The following is a 22,584-nucleotide window of genomic DNA, read 5'->3' as shown; positions in this document are numbered from 1 at the left end:
ATTCCAGAATGTGTACAAGCCTTTTCATCCATGAAAAGTGGTTCCTAAACTCAGAGCCAGCCTCACAATGACGACAGTTGAAACTGGGGAGTGGCACAGCGCCCTGACTACAGTGGTGAAATTTCCATCTCTTCCTCCTGCCCAGCAGCTTCTCTGTAGCAGGAACTCTAATGCTGCCAATGTTCCCACTGACTGCCCTTCCTGCTAGCAGTTTTGCACATGCCTGGCATCTCCGCCAGCTTCTTGCTGGCAGCTCTGCACATACACATGTGCAAATCAGCTGAGCAGCAATGGGAAAGATAAACTACTGGAGTAATGTGTGCTTGCTGAGCATGTGCCTGAGGATATCATCTTTGGCCTGCTCTTTCTTCCAGGCAGTTTCTCAGTTATTTTCCTTCTTTCCCATGAGACCAGCTTGGTAGGCATAAGGCATAGCAACCAGATCCTCCCTTCTTCCCTGATGTTTCTGAAAGGCCCTTCTGGTTTGCCAAAAAACCAGACGTGCCTTTCAGAAGCATCTGGAAAATGTTCTGAGGTGTGGAGAAGTCACGCACGGCCTCCCTTTGCCTCAGAAAGCCTCCCAGGTGCTTTTGAGAGACACTTATGGTTTTCTGAAAACAAAAATGCCTTCAGGAGGCTTACTGAGGCATAGGGAGGCCACACATGACCTCTCTGTGTCTCTGAACATCTCCTGGACACTACTGGAAGTCACTTCCAGCAATGTCTGGGAGATTGAGGCCCTCCAGACATAGGCTCATCACCCTTGTTGAATCAAATCCACAGGTGCTGAACCCATGCATAAGGAGGGCCCACTGTACATACAAGCTGAATAAGTAGTTTCCTAGTTATCCTTCTGAAGAGGTGGGGAAGAATCCTGCTGTGTTACTAATTCTGTGGTTTCTTTAAAAACAAAACATCAAGCGGTGCAACCCTATGCATGTCTCCTCAAAAGTAAATCTCACAGAACTCAATAGAATTTACTTCCAGGTAAGTGTGTATAGGATTGCAGACTTACAGCCCAATCCTGAGCTGCCCGGGGCACGCGGCTACAGTGGCACCGAGAACAGCTCTCTCCACATCCTGCGTGCCTCAGCCTGTCATGGGCGGCACCTTGTTCTTGTTCTTGCTTCTCCCAGGTAAGGGAAGCAGCCCTGCAATGGGGCTACTCACTCTACCACCGACCTTGAAAGGCGTTCATGTAGGGCACCAAGCCTTGGATCTGGTGGAGCAGAGTTCCATGGGACCCGCCTCCATCCCCCGGCACGTCTCCCACCCACCCTTTCTCCACCTCCTCCCCGCACTCGCTCCGCCCTCCACCTGCCTCCCCCCTCCCTGAAACGCCTCCTCCCTGCCCCTCCCTGCCCCTGCTTGCCATGCTGTGGCTCGGTGGTCCATGAGACCACCGAGCAGTGGAGGAAGGGCGCCCACCCGGCACTAGCCCAGTGCCGGCCAGTGCTGGGCTAGCACGGGCACTGGCCCAGTGGTAAACCTCACAGATGTGCCTTACAGCACGTTTGCGACAGTGCACTCTGGCAGAAAGCCGGAGTGCCGAGCTCAGGATTGGGCTCTTAATTGCTAAGGATTTTTTTTTTTCTTCCAGTTCAGAAGCACAAAGATGCATTTTGCATAAAACAGTTTGCTTTAGAAAAGCACTAGTTTAAGGCCCAAAAGTAGTGAGAGCAAAATTGCAATTATAAATATGATTTTAATGGAAGGTTTTTGTTGTTTTGTTTTTAGGGGAAGTATTGAAGAAAGGAGACTATTTGTTTCTTTTCCAAGCTGTCAGGAATTCCCGGAATCCATAATTAACAGGATTTTTTTTTATTTGTTTTGCTTTTAAATCTAATATAATACAGTGCATTTATTTCTTGTAGTGTGTGGGGATCTTTTCATTTTGCTTTCAGTTAAGGCAAATTTATAAGACAATTATCAGTACTGAAAGCAAAATAGTCAAAGTGTAAAGGAGCACACAAGAAAACTACCAGATTTTTTTTTCTTTTGTTGGAAGAGTAAGATGGGTACTTCCAAATCTACGAAGCTAATATTATCTTCAGGGTTATCATGCAACAACAACAACAAAAGATCTGATGGGTATCTCTGCAATGTAATGTTTCTGTCCTAGTAAAAGGCCTTATGCTAAACTTCTTGCTTTTTAAATCTCTTCATATGAGGAAGAAGAATGATCATGTACTATTTCTATGTAATTTTCAAGGGTAGCATAGCAAATTCATTAGTATATTTGCCAAATATTTGTGTTATCCTTGCCCTACCAATAAAGACATGCCAGACAGAGCCTGGGGTTGAGGACCACTGTATTAATTATTTAATAAACACCTGTAGCGAGGTCAAAATCTAACTAGAAAATATCCCAAATCAGTCAGCATCCCAAGCCAGACAGCCTCTTTACATCAGCACTGGTTTCCACTCTGGTCCTTGCATACATTAGGGCACATACTGGGCACATACTGGGTCCCTACTCCTACTTCCAGATGTACACTAAAGCTGCTTGAAGTAACCAACCTGGCTAAACTACCATTATGCTTCAGAAAAGAGTCTGGAGCAGGTGAAAAAGCTTCACACTAATTGCCAATCAGGTGAAAAGCAAAACAACAACAACAACAACAACAAAAACCCTACCCAACCCCAGAAAGCAGCCAGCTAGTCTTAGACTATTCCTAAGGTGGGTGGGATGGGTGCAATGCCACCTGAGTTCCAAATGGAGGTCACAGTGAAGGACCCAGGAGAAGATGCCAAGGGCACAAGAGAGGATGCTAGGCACTGCCTAGTTGCCCAGTGCACAAATCAGGATCCATTTGCCCCCTGTCTTGCCTCATGCAGGTTGGGGCTGAGCAAAGAAAACGAGTAAACCTATTCACCTATTCACAAGTAAACGCGGCCATGTGGCTTCATTTTGGGTTCAATAGACTGGTAGCTGGGAGGGGGAACCTCCTTCTCGGGTGTTTTTTGTGGGCTGTATTCATTGGATTGGGACCATTATGGTGTCGTTGGATTCCTCTCAGCCTGCCCTTTCCGACGGACTATGGCAAGTACACCTATCCACGAGTAAACCCGCAATACGGCTCACTTTCACTTTCCATAGGGATCCATTCATTTTTTCCCTTCCGATTTTGGCCATAACTTTTGAACAAAAGGAGCGATTTCAATTGTGTTATTTGTATTGCGTTCAGTTGGGAAGTCCACCTCCAACGGTGTATGGTATGATGTGGTAGCTCCTAAAGCCGTAATGTTAGCACATCCTCCCCCCTGGGCACGTCATCCCCCGGCTTGTCACCCGGTGTGGCCAGCACCCACTGCACCCCCCTAGCGATGCCAGTGTTTGTTCCCTTACCTCAGAATTGCATTGCCCTTATGTCAGTGCTGGAAAAGCACTGACATAACGGATTTGGATTGCGCCCTTAATGTGAGTTAAGGAGTTATTACTGTAGCTAATGTGTCCACATTTTTTTTTTTAATCCCAAAGGGTTATGATAGTGGTCAAATAACTTGATAAAAATCAATGATCAAATACAAGGCGGAGCCATTCCACCGTTGCCTAACACTTTGAAGAAGTGTGTAGTGTGTTTATTTTTAAAAACAAAAGTGCAGAAGTGCATGTGGTGTGCTTGTTTATATTATTCTCTAAACTTCCCAGCACAATGGTAGCAATATATCAAATGTGCATCAGTTTTACATTACGCTAATATATTCAGAAAGAAGAAAGGGGGGAAAGTCCACTGGGAAAGCGCTAATATTTATATATGTGTGTGTCTATAAGTAATGCAAAGTGTGCGTACACTACTGAGATTTGAAAATTTCCATATCTGACACACAACTGATTTGTTTTACTTTGATTATATCCTGAGGACTGGTGCATTTAATGTACACTGTTAAGAGAAGATGCAATGAATGCCATGTTTAATGATGTCCTGAGATAATCAAATTGTTTCATATTTTCTCCCGGTGCTCCCTGCATAATACTGAAATTAGGGCCTACAAAACACCGTATTTTGATGTTTCTTGGAAACGCAGCAGAACACACAAATGCCACATACTGGGTTGTTTCAAGCATTTCCCGACATTAGCATAAAGAGCTCCTTTTGAAAACAAATGCATAAAAAGCTCAGCAGGACTGTAAATTTGGCATGAGAGTGCCAAGGGGGGAATTTGTATGTGTGTAACATATCTGTCCTTTTTTTCTAGGCAAAAGACTGCTCCCAGTTGCAGTACGCCAAAGCACAGCATGTTAGAGTTTCCTATACGGAGGCCATCGCAATACGGAGGCTTAAAAGTATTGCCCATTATATTTAGATATAAAGAGTTTTCATCTCATTTATCTGGGATCCCCAGATCTCTGTTAATGGTGTTCCTTCCAAGCATCATTTCTGGAGTGTTGGCACTTTTGCAAGGTTTGAGAACAAACACTGCTCCAATTTTACTTGGAAGCTTATTGTCCTACCTCTAGCTTTGATTCTGCCATTATTCTTAGATGACATAGCTTTGGATAGAGGTGCATGAAATTGCTCATGAAATAGATCACATCTGCTTGTTGGCAGGGCCTTTGTATTCCAGAATCTTCTGCTGTATAACCCTGATGGCTCTTCTGTATGTGTAGAGAAAGTCAGAGAGGCCTGAAGCGTTAGGGCCCAATCCTATCCAGTTTTTCAGTACCAGTGCAGCTGTGCCAATGGGGCTGTGCTGCATTCTGTGGTGGGGAGGCAGTCTCTGAGGACTCCTAAAGGTAAGGGAACATTTGTCCTTTACCTTGGGGCTGCATTGTGGCTGCACCAGTGCTGGAAAGTTGCATAGGATTAGGCCCTCAGTTATCTTCCTCACTCAGGGCCCAATCCTATCCAATTTTCCAGGGCCAGTGCAGCCATGCCAACGGGGTGTGTGCTGCATCCTTTGGTGGGGAGGCAGTCGCAGAGGCCTCTTCAATGTTAGGGGACATTTGTTCCCTTACCTCCAGGCTGTATTGCGGCTACACCGATGCTGAGGATTGAGCCGTCAGTTATCTTCCTTGCTCCTCCAATCTTCTAGGGAAAATTAGCCACATGAGAGATGATAATGACAGGAAAGACTGGCACAAGTTGATTGAGTTCTTCCTTCTCTGGTCATGAGGGAATTAAAATGCCTTATTTTAAAAACTCCTGCTTCTTTTTACTAGGAAGAGAGAAACGTCAAGGTCAAGGAAACAGTTTCTTTCCACATGCAACCTGAAATATGTAAGCTCTGACTAGGCTCTGGTAGTATTTAATGCCGGGCCAGGAGACACTGGGCACAATCCCAACCAACTTTCCAGCAGCGAGGTAAGGGCAATGCAACTCTGAGGTAAGGGAACAAACATTCCCTTATCTTGAGGTGGCTTCCCTGACTGCCACCCAACTGCAGGATGCAGCACATGCCACATTGGCACAGCTATGTCAGTGTGGGAAAGTTGGTTATGATTTGGGCCACTGTCCCCCAGGCATGTGAAACTCACTTTGCCAAAATCCTCCCCGTCTGTTTTTTTCTCCCTCCTCCTAGGTGTGCAAAGTGTGCCTGATCGACTCCTCTGTGCTTGTTGCCTGACCAAGATCCCATATGCCTCCCCACACCCTGCCTCCAGCCTTGCACTGGTTTGCCCTGCTGCCCATCCCGCCTACTTTTCTTTCTCCTTCCCTCTGCTCAATCCCACTCACACTCATTTGAAGGAGCGCTCAACAGTCTCCCAGTTGTCTTATTGTCCCAGTTGTCTGGGCTATGTCAGAATGCCAGATGCAAGGGAGGGCACCAGAATGAGGTCTCTTGTTATCTGGGGTGCTCCCTGGGGCATTTGGTGGGCCGCTATGAGATACAGGAAGCTGGACTAGATGGGCCTATGGCCTGATCCAGTGGGGCTGGACTTATGTTCTTATGAGATTTGGTGTGTTTGGACACTCCCAAGAAACTCTCCCACTCTACATCAGGGCTGGCTTACTCAATTTAAGCTCTTTATTGCACACTAATGCCTTTTCAAAAAACGGGTACAACTTCCAGAAAGCATACAATATTGAGTCATCTCAAAGCTATGCTCCAGCATGGTGAAGGATCGCACCCTGAGAGCATTGTCCTCAAGTAATGCCTTACTTCACTGATACTCCTAAACATATTCCTACCTCAAGTTTTTGTGACATCAGGTGAGTTCTGTTTTTCCCACTATTTTTATTTATTCCAAAATGCCTTCCCTAGCCCTGAACCTATTAATGAACTGTCATGACAATGTACAAATTATTACTATGCTATATATAATATGCAGTAAACTTAAGATCAATAAACAATTTTTAAAGCACATTACAAAAACACAGTAAAAGGAGCCCCTGCCAAGAAATTTAAGTTCCAGTCAAACCAAGAGGGGCCCATAACTACAAATGCCACCAGTGTTCTGCAAATAATGAATGGGACAGAAAGATGTTGGGGTTCTTTTTACTGACACACTGCTAAAACAGTCAAAGGTCTTTAGGAGGGTTTGGAAGCTTTATTTTTATATTGATAGATGAATTACAAGCCAGTTGCGTAGACCTCGATTTGGGTACAAATGTCCACTGTCTGCAGTCCAGCCTCATCTCTCACACTACACCCAGTAGCAAACCAATTAATCCTCTTACAACAAACAGCATAACAAATTCAGGAAAACTTTGTCTGGTCCTTTAGACCTTATTTTACCTTGGTTGTGCAAGATTTTGGATAGTTTCCCTTGGGAAAGTTATGATCTACATGTTTTGTCAGTGGTTGGGCACAAGAGGCTTGCGCTGTATCCTGCGCAGGATTGTGGCCGCAAGCGGCTCAGCCAGAGGCAAGGGAAAACATTTCCTCTTACCTCTGGGTAAAGGCCACTGGCACCTATGGGTCTCCTTGGACTCGCACCACCTCTTGAGGTGGCGCAAATTTGAGGAGAGTGGAGCAACTTGAAGCTGCTCAGTTCTCCCCGGGAACGGAGGTTGGGATCTGGCATAACTGTGGGATCCCAGCCCTGCCTCCTGCTCCCTGCCTGCCTGCCCCCATCGCCCGCTCTCCACCCACCCAGGAACGCCTCCCTCCCACCTCCACTCCCCCTCCCCCTCGCCTACCTTTGCTGCTTACATCGGTTCATATGGATCAACACAAGACTCAGTGAAGAAGCCGCCATGGAGGCTGATTCAGCCTCTGTGTGTTGGCGAATCTCCATGCACCGATGTGGCTTCCTACTGAGGAGGCGCAAACATGCCTTACGGCATATTTGCAACCCTTCTGGACCAGCGCAAAGACTTGTGCCGGCCCAAGCCCGGGTCAGGATTGCGCCCATTGTCTCTTAGGGTTACTGTGACAGAGTGACCCTCCTATTTTGCCTCTGAGTGCTCAACAGTCATCCTCTTGGCTCCAATTTCAGTTATTTTTCCCAAATTAGAGAAGAGAATTACAGCCCAATCCTATCCACACTTTCCTGGGAGTAAGCCCTATTGACTCTAATGGGACTTACTTCTGAGTAGTCATGCATAGGCTTGGGTTGTTAACCATTAACCATTTAGGATCTCACTTTAAGATCCTTCCATCAAATGGAAAACTCAAGTAGGCATTGTTTGGTAGAGAATTTCTTAAGAGAGCAAGAGCACTACATCTAAGAAGGCTCATCTCATACCTAACCTCAGATGATGGGACAGGCCCTCTCCTGAAACCATTAAAGCACATGAGAACAGGTATATACCACCAAACTCTTTTATTTATAGTTTGTCCATTTAATAGATTTGTATCCCACTTGAATCCCCAAAGCAGTGCATTGCATTAATAAAAAGTAATAAATACATTCAAAATAATACCCCAAACCAGTCTTTACCAGGGCAGTTGGTCTTAGAAGACCCTGCAGTTGAGGAGGTGGACAGTTTCGATCAAGGGTGTCAAACATAAGGCCTGCGGGCGAGATGCAGCTCTTGAAAGCTCTTCATTCAGCCATCAGGCTCTCCCAGCACAATAAAGATACAACACAGTCTCACAAAAATGGAGGATTGACAGCCCAATCCTATCCACATTTTCCTGGGAGTAAGCTCCATTGACTCTAATGGGAGGTACTTCTGAGTAGACAGGCATAGGATTGGGCTGCTAGTCTGTAATGGCCACTGGGTTATGGAACTCCTTGCCCCTGGTTGCAATGCTGGCTCCATTGCTTTCTCTGAAACTGAAAATATTTTTGTTCCATTAAGCCTTTGCCCCCTGAGTTTATGTCCATCTGTTCTGTTTTTCTCTCAGTTACCTGTTTCAGTTTAATTTTGTGGTTCCATAAGTTGTTTAATGCTGGTTTTTTTTTTAATATTGCATCTATTTTATTGTGTTTTTAATAAGTTGTTATCTGCCTTTAGTGCCACCTCTACGAGATGGCAAAGGCAGGACAGAAATATTGTTAATTCATTCATTAACATCTTAAAACAATGCAAATTAGAACCAATAATATACTAAACAGCAATCAGTGTACAATTCACTTAGAAACTGCAGAAGAATTACACATTAAAAGCCTGTTGGAAATAATAAAAGAAAAAGTTTAAATATATATATATATATATTTATAAAGGATATCAGTGACATTGTCTTCACTTGCCACCTTCTTCAGGGTACTTCTTTTTCCTCAAGACGAAGCAACTGGAGCATGTATCAAGGATGGGCTGTGACTCGGATGACGCATACCCAAGTTGCGAAAACATGTTTTGTGTGACTTGCACAGACTCAAGTCACACATGTCAAAAATTTGGGCACTGACTCAGGACTCAGGAGTTTTATCCTAAAAATGAAAAGGCTGTAACAGACTTGAGCCAAGGCTTGCTTTTGTGTCTCCTTGCAACTCTGTTTTGCGTGTGCTTGCTTGTTTCTTTTTTCCCCACCGGTCACTTCTGCAGCTTGACTGACTTTTTGAAAAGACTCAGACTCAAGCCAAAATAACTTGAAAGATGGTCCTGGATGAGTTTCGATGGCCGCCATTATGACTTGTGGGTAACTCACGTCAAGGGGGTGGAGACCCGGGGCTCAACTTGAGAGTCTGGCATGTATCTTGTGGGTACCTCTTATGATAGATGTGATCCTTTTGAGAAGCTAACATTCTTTTTCAAGAAATTGTTCCAACAGACACTGGCCATCTAATCTGAGGGAAAGCTAGCTGTTCAGACTTCTGCAGTGTACTTTAGAAAGAGAAAAATTGATTGAGCTACCAGTAATTAGCCCGCTACTGTTCATCACTAATGATGTTTCTGCTATTGATGGAGGATTCATAATATCTCTTCATATTCTGCATGATGGTCCTAAACTTTTCAAAAAGAGGCCATGAACCAGTGATTAAGATGGGTCAGGCACTTCTACTGCAAAGGCAGCATCATTTAGTCCTGCTATTTTAATCCATGTTTCTTTTTAATGGTTTGGGGGAGAAATTGTCTTGGAAAACGGAATGAAGCTATGCAAAGGCAATTCATTGCTGCCAATTAGACACGTTCAAAGGGTTGGGGAAGCACTGAAGGCTTGAAAACAGAATCATCTAATGATGTAAATTGTAATGGCAGAAATATTTTTGGGTGATTCGCAAGCAAAAACACAACTCAGCAGGACTTTTCTTCCCATGCTGAGTTTGAGGAGCAATTAGAGAAGGAAAGAAGCCCTTTTGCTAATGTGCTAAATAGCTAAGTAATCCCTTCTTCACATACATTACAAAGGGACCAACTGTATCCAACTTTGCAGCACTGATAAAGCCATGCCAATGGGGGGGGGGTGCACTGCATCCTGTGGGGGGGGGCAATAATACAGGCCTTGAAAATTTTCAAATGCTGCACTGTGGCTGCATAGGTGCTGGAAATGTGGATAAGATTGGGGCCAAACTACATTTTTCAAAATAGACGTTATAGCATCTGAATAGGGCTATGAGTTCCCCCATTGTTAAGCAGCACAGATGTCCCCTACTGTCCCTATGTGGATATAAACTGAGGGCAAAGCACTAGCTTTTGGTCATCAGTAATACTGTCACATAGCCTAATCATACTGGCTATATGGCAGGAAATGAGTTGTGAAAATCAGCAAAAAAAGTATTGTTTGGTGGATTTTGACCTCCTCCCCAAACTACCTGTTATGTAAAAAAAGTCAAGAGTGAAAATTTTGATTGACATTAGACTTATGATGTCAAATTCCAGTGGGTTAGAGAAGTGGTTCCCAAACATATCGTGGTCATGGCACCCTTCTTTTGTGGTGGCCTCTTCTTCCTGGCTCTCCTGGGCACGCCATCTTTGATCACACCAGATCTTGCAAGGGTCTGGTTTCCCATATAGCAGATGCCAAATCCATAATCTTTAAGTGAAATATTCAAAGGTTCAGCCAATACTGCCAAACCTCAGTTTGCACATCCAGAGACTCTGTCTGATGCTTGACTTGGAGATGGCTTCTCAGCCTTAAGTTTGACTTCCCTGTATTAGATACTACTCCATATCTGAATCCCAGAGCTAACTGGGCAAGAGGCACTTTTTCAAGTGGTGCTCCTATTATATTTAGCTGGGGGAAAGCAACTGTCCATTTTCTGACAAGAATGGTTTCTTTTCTAGTGGCTATTTACTGGTGTTCTTCTGCATCTTTTAAATTGTGAGCCCTTTTGGGAAAGGGGGGCATTTAATTATTGAATTTTGTCTGTAATCCACTTTGTGAAAATTTTATTGCAAAGCAGCAAAACATAGAAATACAGTTCATCATCATCATCATCATCATCATCTTTCGTTGCATACTTTTTAAAGGGGCATGTACACATTTTGGATATGAGTATACAATCAACCTCTGCCAGATGACTTCATATGCAATCTCTCTCTCTCTCTCTCTCTCTCTCTCTCTCTCTCTCTGTGTGTGTGTGTGTGTGTGTGTGTGTGTGTGTGTGTGTGTGTGTGAGAGAGAGAGAGAGAGAGAGAGAGAGATATGATTGTGAGAGCATGCAGTGCTCAACTTTGTGGCAATCTCTGCTGTATCACCCTCCCCTGCAAAAAAAAGAGGGCAAAAGGTCAGCACAGCAGCAGACAGGTTTTTATCTTGCTTATCACACCATGATTAGCCACCTGTGCACTAGGATCAAACCCAATGACTTCACAAGACTTACACAAGGAGCTGAAAAGAGCAGCAGGGAGCTTTGAATCACATGTAATTACGCAGCAAACTTGGCATCTGTAGCACAAAGTCAAGCTTTGATACAAAGCCCACCTTTTGATAGTGCTATGTCTTTTCATTTAATGCTTCTTGAAATTCACTGTTCCCATTCTGGTGCTAGCTGAAGACCACCATGTGCCATAGTATCAGGCCACTGTGTTGCCTGTGAGTCTTACCGAAGAGGTTGTTTGAAATAACTCTTGGGGGCTTTCACAGTTAATTGTGCTGCTTGCTCTTCAACATGATAAAAGTGAATGAGAACAGCCTCCTGAATCAGCCTACCTGAGTACAGCAATTATAATGAAATGTACTAAGTACTGGAAGATGAAGGGAATGGAAGTTTTTTTTTTTTTTGGGGGGGGGGGGATCCTGAGTAGATTATCACCTTGTTCCATGACTGCTGCCAGCAGAGGGCTTCTGGTGAAGAAGGCAGTGTTCTAATTTTACAATGAATTTCTGGACAGTGCTAAGATGAACACTACTACTGCTAGTGACCTTCTGACACTCTCTAGTAGCGATTTAAATTTTCAGTGGTGGGAAAATTGTTCAGAATTGTCACATGAAGCCAAGTGAAATGCTTTCTTTCTGCCTTCTTCTGTGCTTTCTTGTTCTAAGGAGCCCAGTGCCAGATGTTATGAATCAACAAGCACAAGGGTTATGGTTTTATGACACACCTGCAGTTATTGGTCCTACTTCATGGGTGATTTCTGCATCACTATGAGCAGTGGTGTAGCAAGTGGAGGGGCAGCCTGCCCCAGATATTCACAATTTCTGGATTCATATGAATTCAGAAATCAGAGAAAGAGTTCTCTAAAGAGTCTTGCTTGCTTTCTGGAGACTCTTAAAAACTGCAGAGCACAGCTGGTGGGAGGGATAAAAAAAAATCACAATACAGCCATGCTATACATTAAGTAACATAGCTTCATCTAGTAGGGATTTGTTGCAGCACAATTTGTCTAGGTGTGATTGACAAGCATTCTAACCATTGAAAACAGTGCATTTTGGGGCATTCAGCACGTTTGCTACCTATTATATCAAGGATGCTGGCAATGGCACTGTTTCATGCAGTGCTCAACTTTTAAGGCATGAATTGCCCGTGCTAGCCATGGTATTATTACAGTAATCGAAATATTGATCCCAGGGACAGTGGGAGCCAGTGCTTGTGATATGACTCACACATAGTGACTACAAAACAAATCAGGCAACCAGTAATATAAGAAGGTTAAACAAAGGGAGTTAAATGAAGCTAAAAGATGCCATTCAATCCAATTAGTTTATGTGATGGGATAGGAGATGTGTGTGAGAGAAGGGAGCTATTGTATATGTGTGAAGCGGGCCTAAACAACTGATTATTGGATCCTGTTGCATGGAATGGGGCTCAGTTGGCAAAAAGCTTTCCTGAATCCCCCTTCTACAGTTTCCTGTGACCCTGAAAATCTGCTCCTTACAGGAAGGTGTACAGGAAAAAGCAGAATCTACAAAGATCCCCCCTCTAGAGCTAATGGAAGTCTCTTCATTTGCTCAAGAGCAACTTGAGATCGAAGCCATAATTCACATTTTTTTTTTGGGGGGGGGACGGACTGATTTTGCACTCTGAAGTGAGAGCAATTTTATGCAAGAGTATGAAAAGAATAGTCTAAGCACTGGTGCTATTTTGGGGGGAGGGAACTTGGGAAATCTTTGTTAAAATAAGTTAGAAATTAAAGCTCCCAACTTATTTCTGAGTGGGAAGACTGCATACATTGACAGCCGTTTCAGTCTGCATATGGAGATTTTATGACACTGCATTTTAACAGTAACAACTAACTGATAACAACTCTGAATTTCATAATAATGTGGGAGCAGAGCTCAGGTAAATGTATAATTAAATAATGGAAACAATTGAATCACTGATTAATTGAATAATTATTCAAATGCAATTGTTTGTTAATCATCCAGAGAAGCTAATCATTCAGTTACAGGTTGTGTCCTCCTCTCGCTCAAACCAATGGCCTATGTGCTCAGAGTCTTTTAAGCTGTGTGTGATGATAGGAATTTTTTTGCTACCAACATGTCAAGCATTTGTAGAGCTGAATCTGAGCAGGAGATCTTGAATAAAGACATTGGCAGCCTTTCTGCATTTGAAATTGCCCTACAATATTAGTATAACATTTCTTAAATACTAGTCAGCTGTTTTCTGTTAGATGCTATAAATTCATAGATAATAGACTACTATTTTATAATTACAAACAAACAAATTTCATGGAATCTCTAGAATTCTGTACAGTAATCCTCTCTCTCTCTCTCTCTCTCTCTCTCTCTCTCTCTCTCTCTCCAAAACTACAGAAGATTGAGAATTGGGCATCCCCAAGGTGCTTAAGTTGACTCGTTTTCAGAACTGAGTGAATATTTACAGCTAACTTAAAAAAAAAAATCTTCCTCCAAAGCATGGCTATAATGCAAGCCATGAAAAGGATTGTGTCAGCATGGGGTCATTGTTTCTCCTGGCAAATTACATGGCCAAGTGTTATGACAAAATCTCAGCTAATGCTCTCCACAGGCACCATAGGCTGTGGCAATGAATCAGTGTACTTGGAAATAAAATACTGGGGGTGAAATCTTGCTGCCCGCATAGCGATTGGCTGTAAAGCATTGCCGAGCTGGCTGTATATCAGTGACACAGAATGTACTGGCAGTGCAGGGTGGTAGGCAGCTCTAGTTTACTGTGAAAATCACTTTGCTGCTTTTCTGCATGGGGCTGGAGCTCCCTCTTGCTTGGAAAAGCAGCACACTGAGTTAGAACACTTATCTATAGTGCCCAAACCAGTGTTGGGGGTGTGAGAAGTTCCTGTTCCCTTCATACAAGATATGGATTAATCGACATGGTTGGGACAGGAGCTTTGTGCTGAAATATGATTTAGGATACCACAGAACCTGTCTTTGACATAGAAGCCATGTTTTTCTTTACTGCTAGCAACTTGATTTAAAGATCTCCAGGATGGGGTAGTGGTTCTGGAATTGGTCATAGACAAGCCCTGCTCAGCCACAAAGCTTCCTTGGTGACTTTGGGCCAGCCACTCACTCTCTCTCAGCCTCACCTACCTCACAGGGTAGGACAAAAAGGGGGAGAAATCTATGTACAACACCCTGAGCTCTTTGTAGAAAGGGGAGTATAAAAATGTGGAAAATAAAATATGCACTCAGCTCTAGTCCCAATTCTGTGTTCAGCTTTCCTTGCTCCTGGCCTGTCTGCGGAATCTTGTGCAGTAATAAAATTGAATGTCTTAGGGCCCAATCCTATCCAATTTTCCTATGCTGGTGCTGCTGTGCCTATGGGGTTTGCACTGCTTCTTGTGTTGGGGAAGCAGTCTTGGAGGCCTCCTCAAGGTATGGGAACGTTTGTTACCTTACCTCAGGGCTGCATTGCAGCTGCCCCAGTGCCGGAAAGTTGGATAGGATTGGGTCATTAATTGTCTGGTCATGCAGGCTGTCCATGTCTTGCAATTTTTCTCTGGTCCATGCAGGGCCAACCCATAGATGATGCAAAATATATCATTCATGTTGAGCGGCAGCTTGCAATTCATGGTAAATTGATTTGGGATGGCTCTAGCTCTAAATCTGCTGCCTCCACCTTTCTCCAACCATTGTAGAAGGAGCCATTCTTCAGAGAACAGAGCAATTTAAAATGAATTACACTAACCAAACCATGCAGTTGATGTGAACAGAAGAAAGACGCAGCCTAATGGATTTGCAGAAACACACCCCACTTTCTGCTACAACCTGATGGTTCAGGTGGAGAGAAGGGATGCGTGTGACCGCACCAAGGTTGTGCATCTCTGGGACTGGGGACAGCAAATCCCATTCAGAAAGCAACATCAGATCTTCCACATCTCGGCACTCCCTCACCAAAATTGCCAACATGAATAGAAAATTGAAAGAAGTTTGTCACTGCATTTCTACAGGACTTACCAGTAACTGCTCTTATCTCGTCTTCTTCTAATTGGGAGTCATGCTCAGAACAGTAACTCATTCAGAAACAAAACAGCGTAACACACGTCTGGGGGGCCAGTAATGCATAGTCAATCTTTCTACTTTACAATACTTTTTAATATTTTATATATTTTTAAATAGAGGTCCCTCAAACTGAATAAGGGCAAAGCACAGGGGAAGAGATGTTAGCCCTTTCATCTTGTACCATTTCCCCATGAAAATCTCCTTCAGCTGCTGTTTGTCCCAGTTTGTCCCAGAAGGAAAAACACAAATGGCAGCTTTCCTATTTTGACAAAGAGAAGCTTTGGTACACAATTCTCATCTGGAAAATGGCAGAGAGAAGGGTGAAACGGAGGCATTCTGGGCTGGGTTTCAGCCAATGTAGCGCCTACCTGCAAGAATTTGATGTTCCTGAAGTTCAGGGGTGGTGTAATTACATAATCATGCCTCCTCTGACTTTCTGGGCTATCACATTGCTTTTAATGCCATAAGCCCACCTCTGTTCAGTGATCTTTGGCCCGCTTCAAGCCCAGTCATTTTGTGTTCTTGCCAGTAAGCAGCAGAAACATGATCACCGGCAAAAGCACAAGGCGGCTGAGCCTGGAGCAAGTTGAAGATTGCCAGATGGAGACTTGGGCAGTGTGGTATCACTCCTTTGGAGGTGACACCCAGTGTGGCCCACATCAGCCACACCCCCGTTGTGTATCCCCACATTGTGTGGGTATAAACCGTCTCCCTCTTCACCACAGCCACAATCTAAGATTTTATTTTATTAAAAATAAAATCCTAAAGATGGAAATGCACGGGTCCAATTTAATCCTTGCATGCTCTAAAAGTAAACATGGGAAGGGGAGAAAAAGAGTGGTGAGTGCCACCAACATTAAGAAAAACATACATCAGTTGCCAGAATTTGGAGGACAGTGTTCTAGTTTTTCAGTGTGGTCAGAGATGGTATAAGTCCCAGCAACATAGGAGAGCTAGACCTAGTTATCAACAAAGCATTTCAAGACTTCTGAAATATTGATCCTTGAGTGGATCTGTGGAACTCCTTGCCATAGGATGTGGTGACGGCATCTGGCCTAGATGCCTTTAAAAGGGGGTTGGACAAGTTTCTGGAGGAAAAACCCATTACGGGTTACAAGCCATGATGTGTATGTGCAACCTCCTGATTTTAGAAATAGGCTATGTCAGATGCAAGGGAGGGCACCAGAATGCAGGTCTCTTGTTATCAGGTGTGCTCCCTGGGACATTTGGTGGGGCCACTGTGAGATACAGGAAGCTGGACTAGATGGGCCTATGGCCTGATCCAGTGGGGCTGTTCTTATGAGTGAAACTGGACAGACTGGTTCTCAGCCAGAGGCAAGAACTTCTGTAGTCAAAGCTCAGCAGTTTGAAGATGGCCCATTTCAATCCATTTGCAGTCCTTATATGGAGACCCCAAACAGGAGAGTGTCAGTGCTCCCATAATGTGGGCAGTGCTGATGCCAGGTTGCGGGGGGGGGGAGGCGCTGAGGAAAACACAGCTTAGAGTGCCCGCTGCCTTCCCTTGGTGATGTGTTCAGATACTGAGGCTTCATGGTTGACCTAGCTTAGGTGGACCCTGGCTGAATCCTTATACCTCCCCTAAATGCTGCAACTCCTATTCTGCTTGGTTAGTGAGTTATCACATGTCATCTCAGAAATATAATACCTGGTGTAATGCATATGTTAATCTTTTAAAAAAAAAAGAATCATCCCTCATTAGCAATAAATCACTGCAAGCATGTCAACAAATGTTTTCTGTGTAACTTAACAAGATGTTTTATTCAAAGGAATTCACCATGTAATCTATTTTTAGAGTAGCAACCTCCTTTTGTTTCTCTGTTAACTTCCCCTTCACTTTAAAACCCATTAGTGACAAATCTTTAATTGCCTAATTGTCTTTAAAAGTATATTAGATTGGATTGCTACAGACATTTTTTGGATTGCTGACATTTGCTTATTGCCTCAGAACGGGGGGAAAAAAAAAACTCTACTGTGCAGGCAGCCCCTGTATATTAAAGACAAAGGCCTCCATTAGCCATATTTATTTTAATGAAGATTAGGATAGGCAACTTTTTTTTTTCAACAGGTCTTGCTCTTTAGCCATCGACAGCAACCCAACGGGTAGAAATCATCCAGTTTTCTGTCTCATTTCACCTCCAAGCTAGGAAATGTTGCATAGCCTACATTTATGAATGACAGGCTGCTACTACAAATTCATGAGCAGAAGGTCAGTGAAAACCCCAGTGAAGTTCTCTCTAGCACAGTAGAATAATAGAATGTTAGAGTGAGAAGGGAATTTAGAGGTAATCTAATCCAGGTCTCTGCTCAGGGCAGGCAACTGGCAACAACACTACTGTAAACGGATTTTTCCTCAAGATGTAGCTCTAATCCTTCTGGAGACAAATCAAAAATATAGGTGCTGTGCAGAATTAGGAGGTGTGTTATTTGTTACTATATGTTACCGATATTGATAAAATGAATGTACATCAATATTATTACATATGTATCAGAGAAGGAGACACGTGTTCTATGCACATCTTATGAATTGCAAATATCATAGGCTAAGGTTCAGTTCTAAAGGTTCAGTTCTTATATTGGACAAGTTTCTGGAGGAAAAATCCATCACGGGTTATAAGCCATGATGTGTATGCGCAACCTCCTGATTTTAGAAATGGGTTATGTCAGAATGCTAGATGCAAGGGAGGGCACCAGGATGCAGGTCTCTTGTTATCTGGTGTGCTCCCTAGGGCATTTGGTGGGCCACTGTGAGATACAGGAAGCTGGACTAGATGGGCCTATGGCCTGATCCAGTGGGGCTGTTCTTATGTTCTTAAAGTACTGAACCTTATCTTTCTGCATGAGCAGAAAGGCCAAAATGTAGCTCCCTGCGTCCTACTCCGTCCCATTCTAGAGGGAGGTCCAACCCTGAATGACTGGATTCTCAGGGGGTGCAAGTGCCTGCAGTGGGGAGAAGGGGCCGAGAAGGTATTTTGAACATGTGTAACTTCTCCCTCACTTCTCTGGCTCTGTCCCTTTGATTGCCTGACATACGTCACTGCATGAAATGGGTGCATGCTGAGAGAGAATGTGATCTAGACCAGAATCATTCTGTCTTTGACCAGCTCGATGCCAAGAGAGCATCAGACCCACATGCCAATGGTAAAAGACAAAACTTTGATTATCTGAAATAATCTGCCCTTCCACTCTCTGGTTCAAAGAAGCTTCTAAGTAAAATTTCACACGTTGCTGTATCTCACTCTGGCATCGTGTTCAGACCAGCAGAACAATGCCACAGTCCTGGGAACTTCCTAGCCTGATGATAGCTTGCTCTTATTCTTTCCCACTGTGAAGGCAAACTCCCACTGGGAAAGCACCTTGATTTTCTTGCGTCACATTCCATTTCATCCTTTCTCCTCACTCAAAAACATTCCCCTGAAACTCTTGGAAACTCAGTGACACCCTGTACTGAGTCAGTGTTGGCACTGGATCAGTGCCAGTCGGTGCTGAGCCCAATGTTGGCCAGATGCCACCTGGAGCTAGGTAATAGCTCCAAGTAGTGGTGAGGGCTTTGGGAACAGGAGAAGACATTCCAGGGTGGCGGAAGGGTGGGGCGGGGAAAAAACTGGGGCAGGAAGGAGCAGGCACAGCCTTGAGAAGCCCCATTGTGGGGCTTGGGGCTTTTCCTGGGGGATGTGGACGAAAGTCTGCAGCTATAGGATTCGGCTATAACTGGGTTAACTCCTTGTCTAAAGACACTGTTTCAGCAAATCCCCATGGTAGCTGTGGTCTCATACCTTGGTTGGAATCCTGCCTCCCCTTTTCCATGCCTCCAAGCCATTAGCCTGAGGTTCCCTTATCTAATCCCTTGAGCCCTTTGGGTAAATTGACTGTTTTACAAATGATGCTATTTCCCCCTCCCTCTTATCGAATATTTATCCCCACAATGAATACCACTGTGTTGCCTGTATATCTCTATCGCTTTCATCATTGTTGAATGCCAAGTTCTACTGGGGTGTATCATTACAAAAAGTCTCTAGTCTACACATGTTTGAATCCCCATGTGTGCATGTTATTCCACGTGCCTTAGAGCATGCTTGTTAACACTCAACACGATTTATCTAGTATTATTAGATCAAAACTTTCATACAGTGATAACCAGTGTCTCAGAAGTTTGTGGCATGATTAATGCAAGCCATTGCCACTACTCCCCTTCAATCTTTTGCACTGTTCAACTAATGCATCATTAAGTGTTCCAGTCACACTGGAGATACAGACCCAAGGATCTTTATTAGACAGAGCAGCAGGTCTGTTGCCAGCATTAGGCAACCCAAACCATTCTCTGTCTGCTTCATTCAACAGTGACTCATACGTTGATTTTCAGGTGGAAAACTAAGGGCAGTTCTCCAAGTACAGAACATGGGTATATCAGCATTGTACAGGCACACAGCTACTGAGTGGGTAGCAGCACTTTGTGTAGGTGCAGGTCACATAGTCATTAGCCTTGACTATGCACTTTTACCCACTATGCTAACAATGGCAGAGAATAAGGATAACAGTTATCAAGAATCCAACAAGTACAGTTTCCATCAGTACCTCACTCCTAAATCACATCACATCATGCAATGCTGGTGCTGCCTTGCTGGCAGTTCTGGGGAAAAGCTGACACATTAGGCAGTACTGCTATCACCATTCACAGAAGGTGTGGTCTGGAGGTTGAGCTGTCACCTTGTCTGAAGTGCTAAGCGGGACTAGCTTAGGTTTCGCCTTGGATGGGTGGATGGAAGCCATTGGCAAGGGCAAAGGAATGTGCTGGCTAGAACTGATAACATCTTGTATGTGATTTGTAGCTGCCTATGGAAGCTTTGAAAGCATAAGAGTCATGCAGACAGGATGATTATTTCTTGTCATCTGAGTTTGCCTTGAGCACAGTAAAAGTTTTGTTCAAATGAGGTCATCATTAAAAACAGAACAAAACACTCCCATGGTTACAATACATATTTCCTGTTCTTGACTATGCAGTACAGTAAATGAATTAGTAATATATTTATAAATACTAATTTATTTAATAAAAATACAAAAATATAAATATACATATATAAAAATATCATGAATCAACTCACAGACATTCTTTTACTCAATAAATATGGCAGTAATATTCATTCTTATCTTTAAGGTGTAGTCAGATTATGTAATGAGGCGGGTACATATTACCCCAAATAGTAGGAAAAGTTAAGCAAAGCGTTCCTTAAAAAGAAAGAAAAAAATTATACTTTCCAACTCATTATTAAAGGCACAAAAAGCCTTTTTAGATATCATTCATAAGTGCTGAATATCTTCTTTTCGACATCTTAGGCAGAGAGGGTGAAGTATAGTTTGTTTTTTTTTAAAAAAATCTAACCATTTTCATTCATGTTGACTTATTAAGCAAACCCTTACTAAGACAAAACACCTATGTTTGTATTTTTCCAAGTAAGAGAAAGTAGGCCACTTTTTATCTAGTTACAGAGGCATTAAGTCCCATTGAATACTGACCAAGTAAAGAAATGCCATTCTTGGGCCAAGGCCTAGTGCGCCACATCTTCATGTTTACAGGGAATGCCCTCCATGCAGGACCTCCCCCATTGTCTACCATTCTAAGGAATAAATCAGCCTGCATCTTACATAAGAGTTATGTTCCAGGGTCAGCATGTAAAGTCAAAAGCTCATATAGTTGAAATTCCCTCAAAATCCAACAAATACATACTATGTCTTTAAGAACTAGAATGACTGTACGAAAGACACACAGGAACTGAGAGGACTGAGGGAAAAGAAGTTTCATTTTCTCCTTCAGGCTTGCTCCAGGGCATAAACAGAGTACAGTCACAATATAAACTGTTGTTTTCCCTCTGTCTTGTTTTTTTTTTGGGGGGGGGCAGTGGGTTGAGTGTGTACACAAGAATTAAAGCAAGTCAATCATATATAAGATGCAGGCCAACTGTACTCTGTATACATCTTGGGGCTATACGCACAGAGACATTGCTATTGAGAAGTGTGAGGCATCCTCTGTCCACACGGAACTCGTTATGTGCATTGGAGCGACTGAACTGAGGAGTTAGTCTTGGTCACTCTCGTCTCCACCATACATATCTGCTAACTTTTTAAATCGAGGTCCCCAGTCACTGAGGTAATCATAATCTTGGTTGCCTTCTGTAGTAAGCGATTCCAAAGAACTAAGCGAATTTGCTATTGAATCATTCCCTTCATAGGCATAAGTTGCTAAAGAATCATAGGGAGGTGCGGTTGGATCCAAGTCATTTTCTTTCAGCCTTCGATGGATAAAGTCTTGGACATCAATGTTCTCCCACAAAGGGGCAGTCCTCCTGAACTGGAAAATAGTCTCTGGCATCACATCTCTTCTCATTTTGCTTTCTTCTCTGGCTTCGGGATTTCTTAGTGTGCCAATGTCAAAGGCTTGGGTGTCTTCTTCCCCACCTCCTTCATCGTTGTAGGTCACAATATTGTCCCGGATGTCATCCTTGGAAACCATCAAGGGCTCTTTCTTCCTCTGCCGCTTCATTGCTGCAAACAGCACCACTAACACTGGAAGATTCAAAAGAGCAAATCAACTGGTTAAGCAGGTAGACAAACATAAAAAAGCAGGTGAAAAAGGTAAGACATGATGTATTGTAGACAGGTAGCCCAATTCTGAGCTGCCCGTGGCCTGTAGCTGCAGCGGCGCCGAGAACAGCTCCCGGCGCATCCTGCGTGCCTCAGCCTGCCGTAGGCGGCACCTCAGGAGAAGGGGACTTTCCCAGGTAAGGAAAGCAGCTCCGCAATGGGGCTACTCACTTTGCTGCCAACCAAAAGGTCAGCGGTAAGGTAAAGGTGTTCATGCCAGGCCCTGCAGGAACGCCTTGGATCCGGTGCAGCGGAGCTCCACAGGACCTGCCCCCCTCCCCCTGGCACACCTCCCGCCTGCCCTTTCACCACCTCCCCATCACGCCTCCTTCCCACCCCTCCCTGCCCCTACTTACTGTCTGTGAGACTGCCAAGCAGCGGAGGACAGGTGCCCACCCAGCGCTAACCCAGCACCAGCCAGCAGTAAGCCTTGCAGACGTGCTTTATGGTACATTTGCGACAGTGCGCTCCGGCACAAAGCTGGAGCACCAAGCTCAGGATTGGGCTCAAAGTCAAGTAATTCTAAGCCCCACTGATTTTAATGGAAAAAATCATTTATGCATGTACAACTCCTAGGCACTCTCACTTGAGAGTAAGACCTAACAGACCTAGTGAACTTACTTGCATAGTAAGTAAACTTTACCAGCCTGGTAAAATTCTCACCTTAGGGTGTGTTTATATGGTACTAAGGGTAGTAATTTTTTTTAAGCAAAATTTCACAGCAAATAGGCTCCTTCACATTGCCTATGAGTAGAAATGTTTGTTTCCAATGTGAAAGACAGGATTACA

The 22,584-nt window shown here is 43.8% G+C and overlaps 1 protein-coding gene across 3 annotated transcripts in view; it reads right to left on the bottom strand.

Annotated features, from left to right (window-relative positions):
• Positions 1-20,279: 20,279 nt before the first annotated feature.
• Positions 20,280-22,584, bottom strand: part of CDH9 (cadherin 9) — a 143,991-nt gene continuing 141,686 nt past the window's right edge. For all 3 annotated transcript variants that reach the window (XM_066626538.1, XM_066626541.1, XM_066626539.1), the window contains one exon: positions 20,280-21,717. In XM_066626538.1, the coding sequence (XP_066482635.1) occupies positions 21,230-21,717 (488 nt within the window). In that variant the 3' untranslated portion in view covers positions 20,280-21,229. The remainder of the gene's footprint in view (positions 21,718-22,584) is intronic.

Source organism: Tiliqua scincoides, chromosome 4 (assembly GCF_035046505.1).
Source record: "Tiliqua scincoides isolate rTilSci1 chromosome 4, rTilSci1.hap2, whole genome shotgun sequence".
Taxonomy (NCBI): domain Eukaryota; kingdom Metazoa; phylum Chordata; class Lepidosauria; order Squamata; family Scincidae; genus Tiliqua; species Tiliqua scincoides.
Note: the sequence above shows the minus strand (reverse complement) of the source record. Positions and strands in the feature narration are given on the sequence as shown.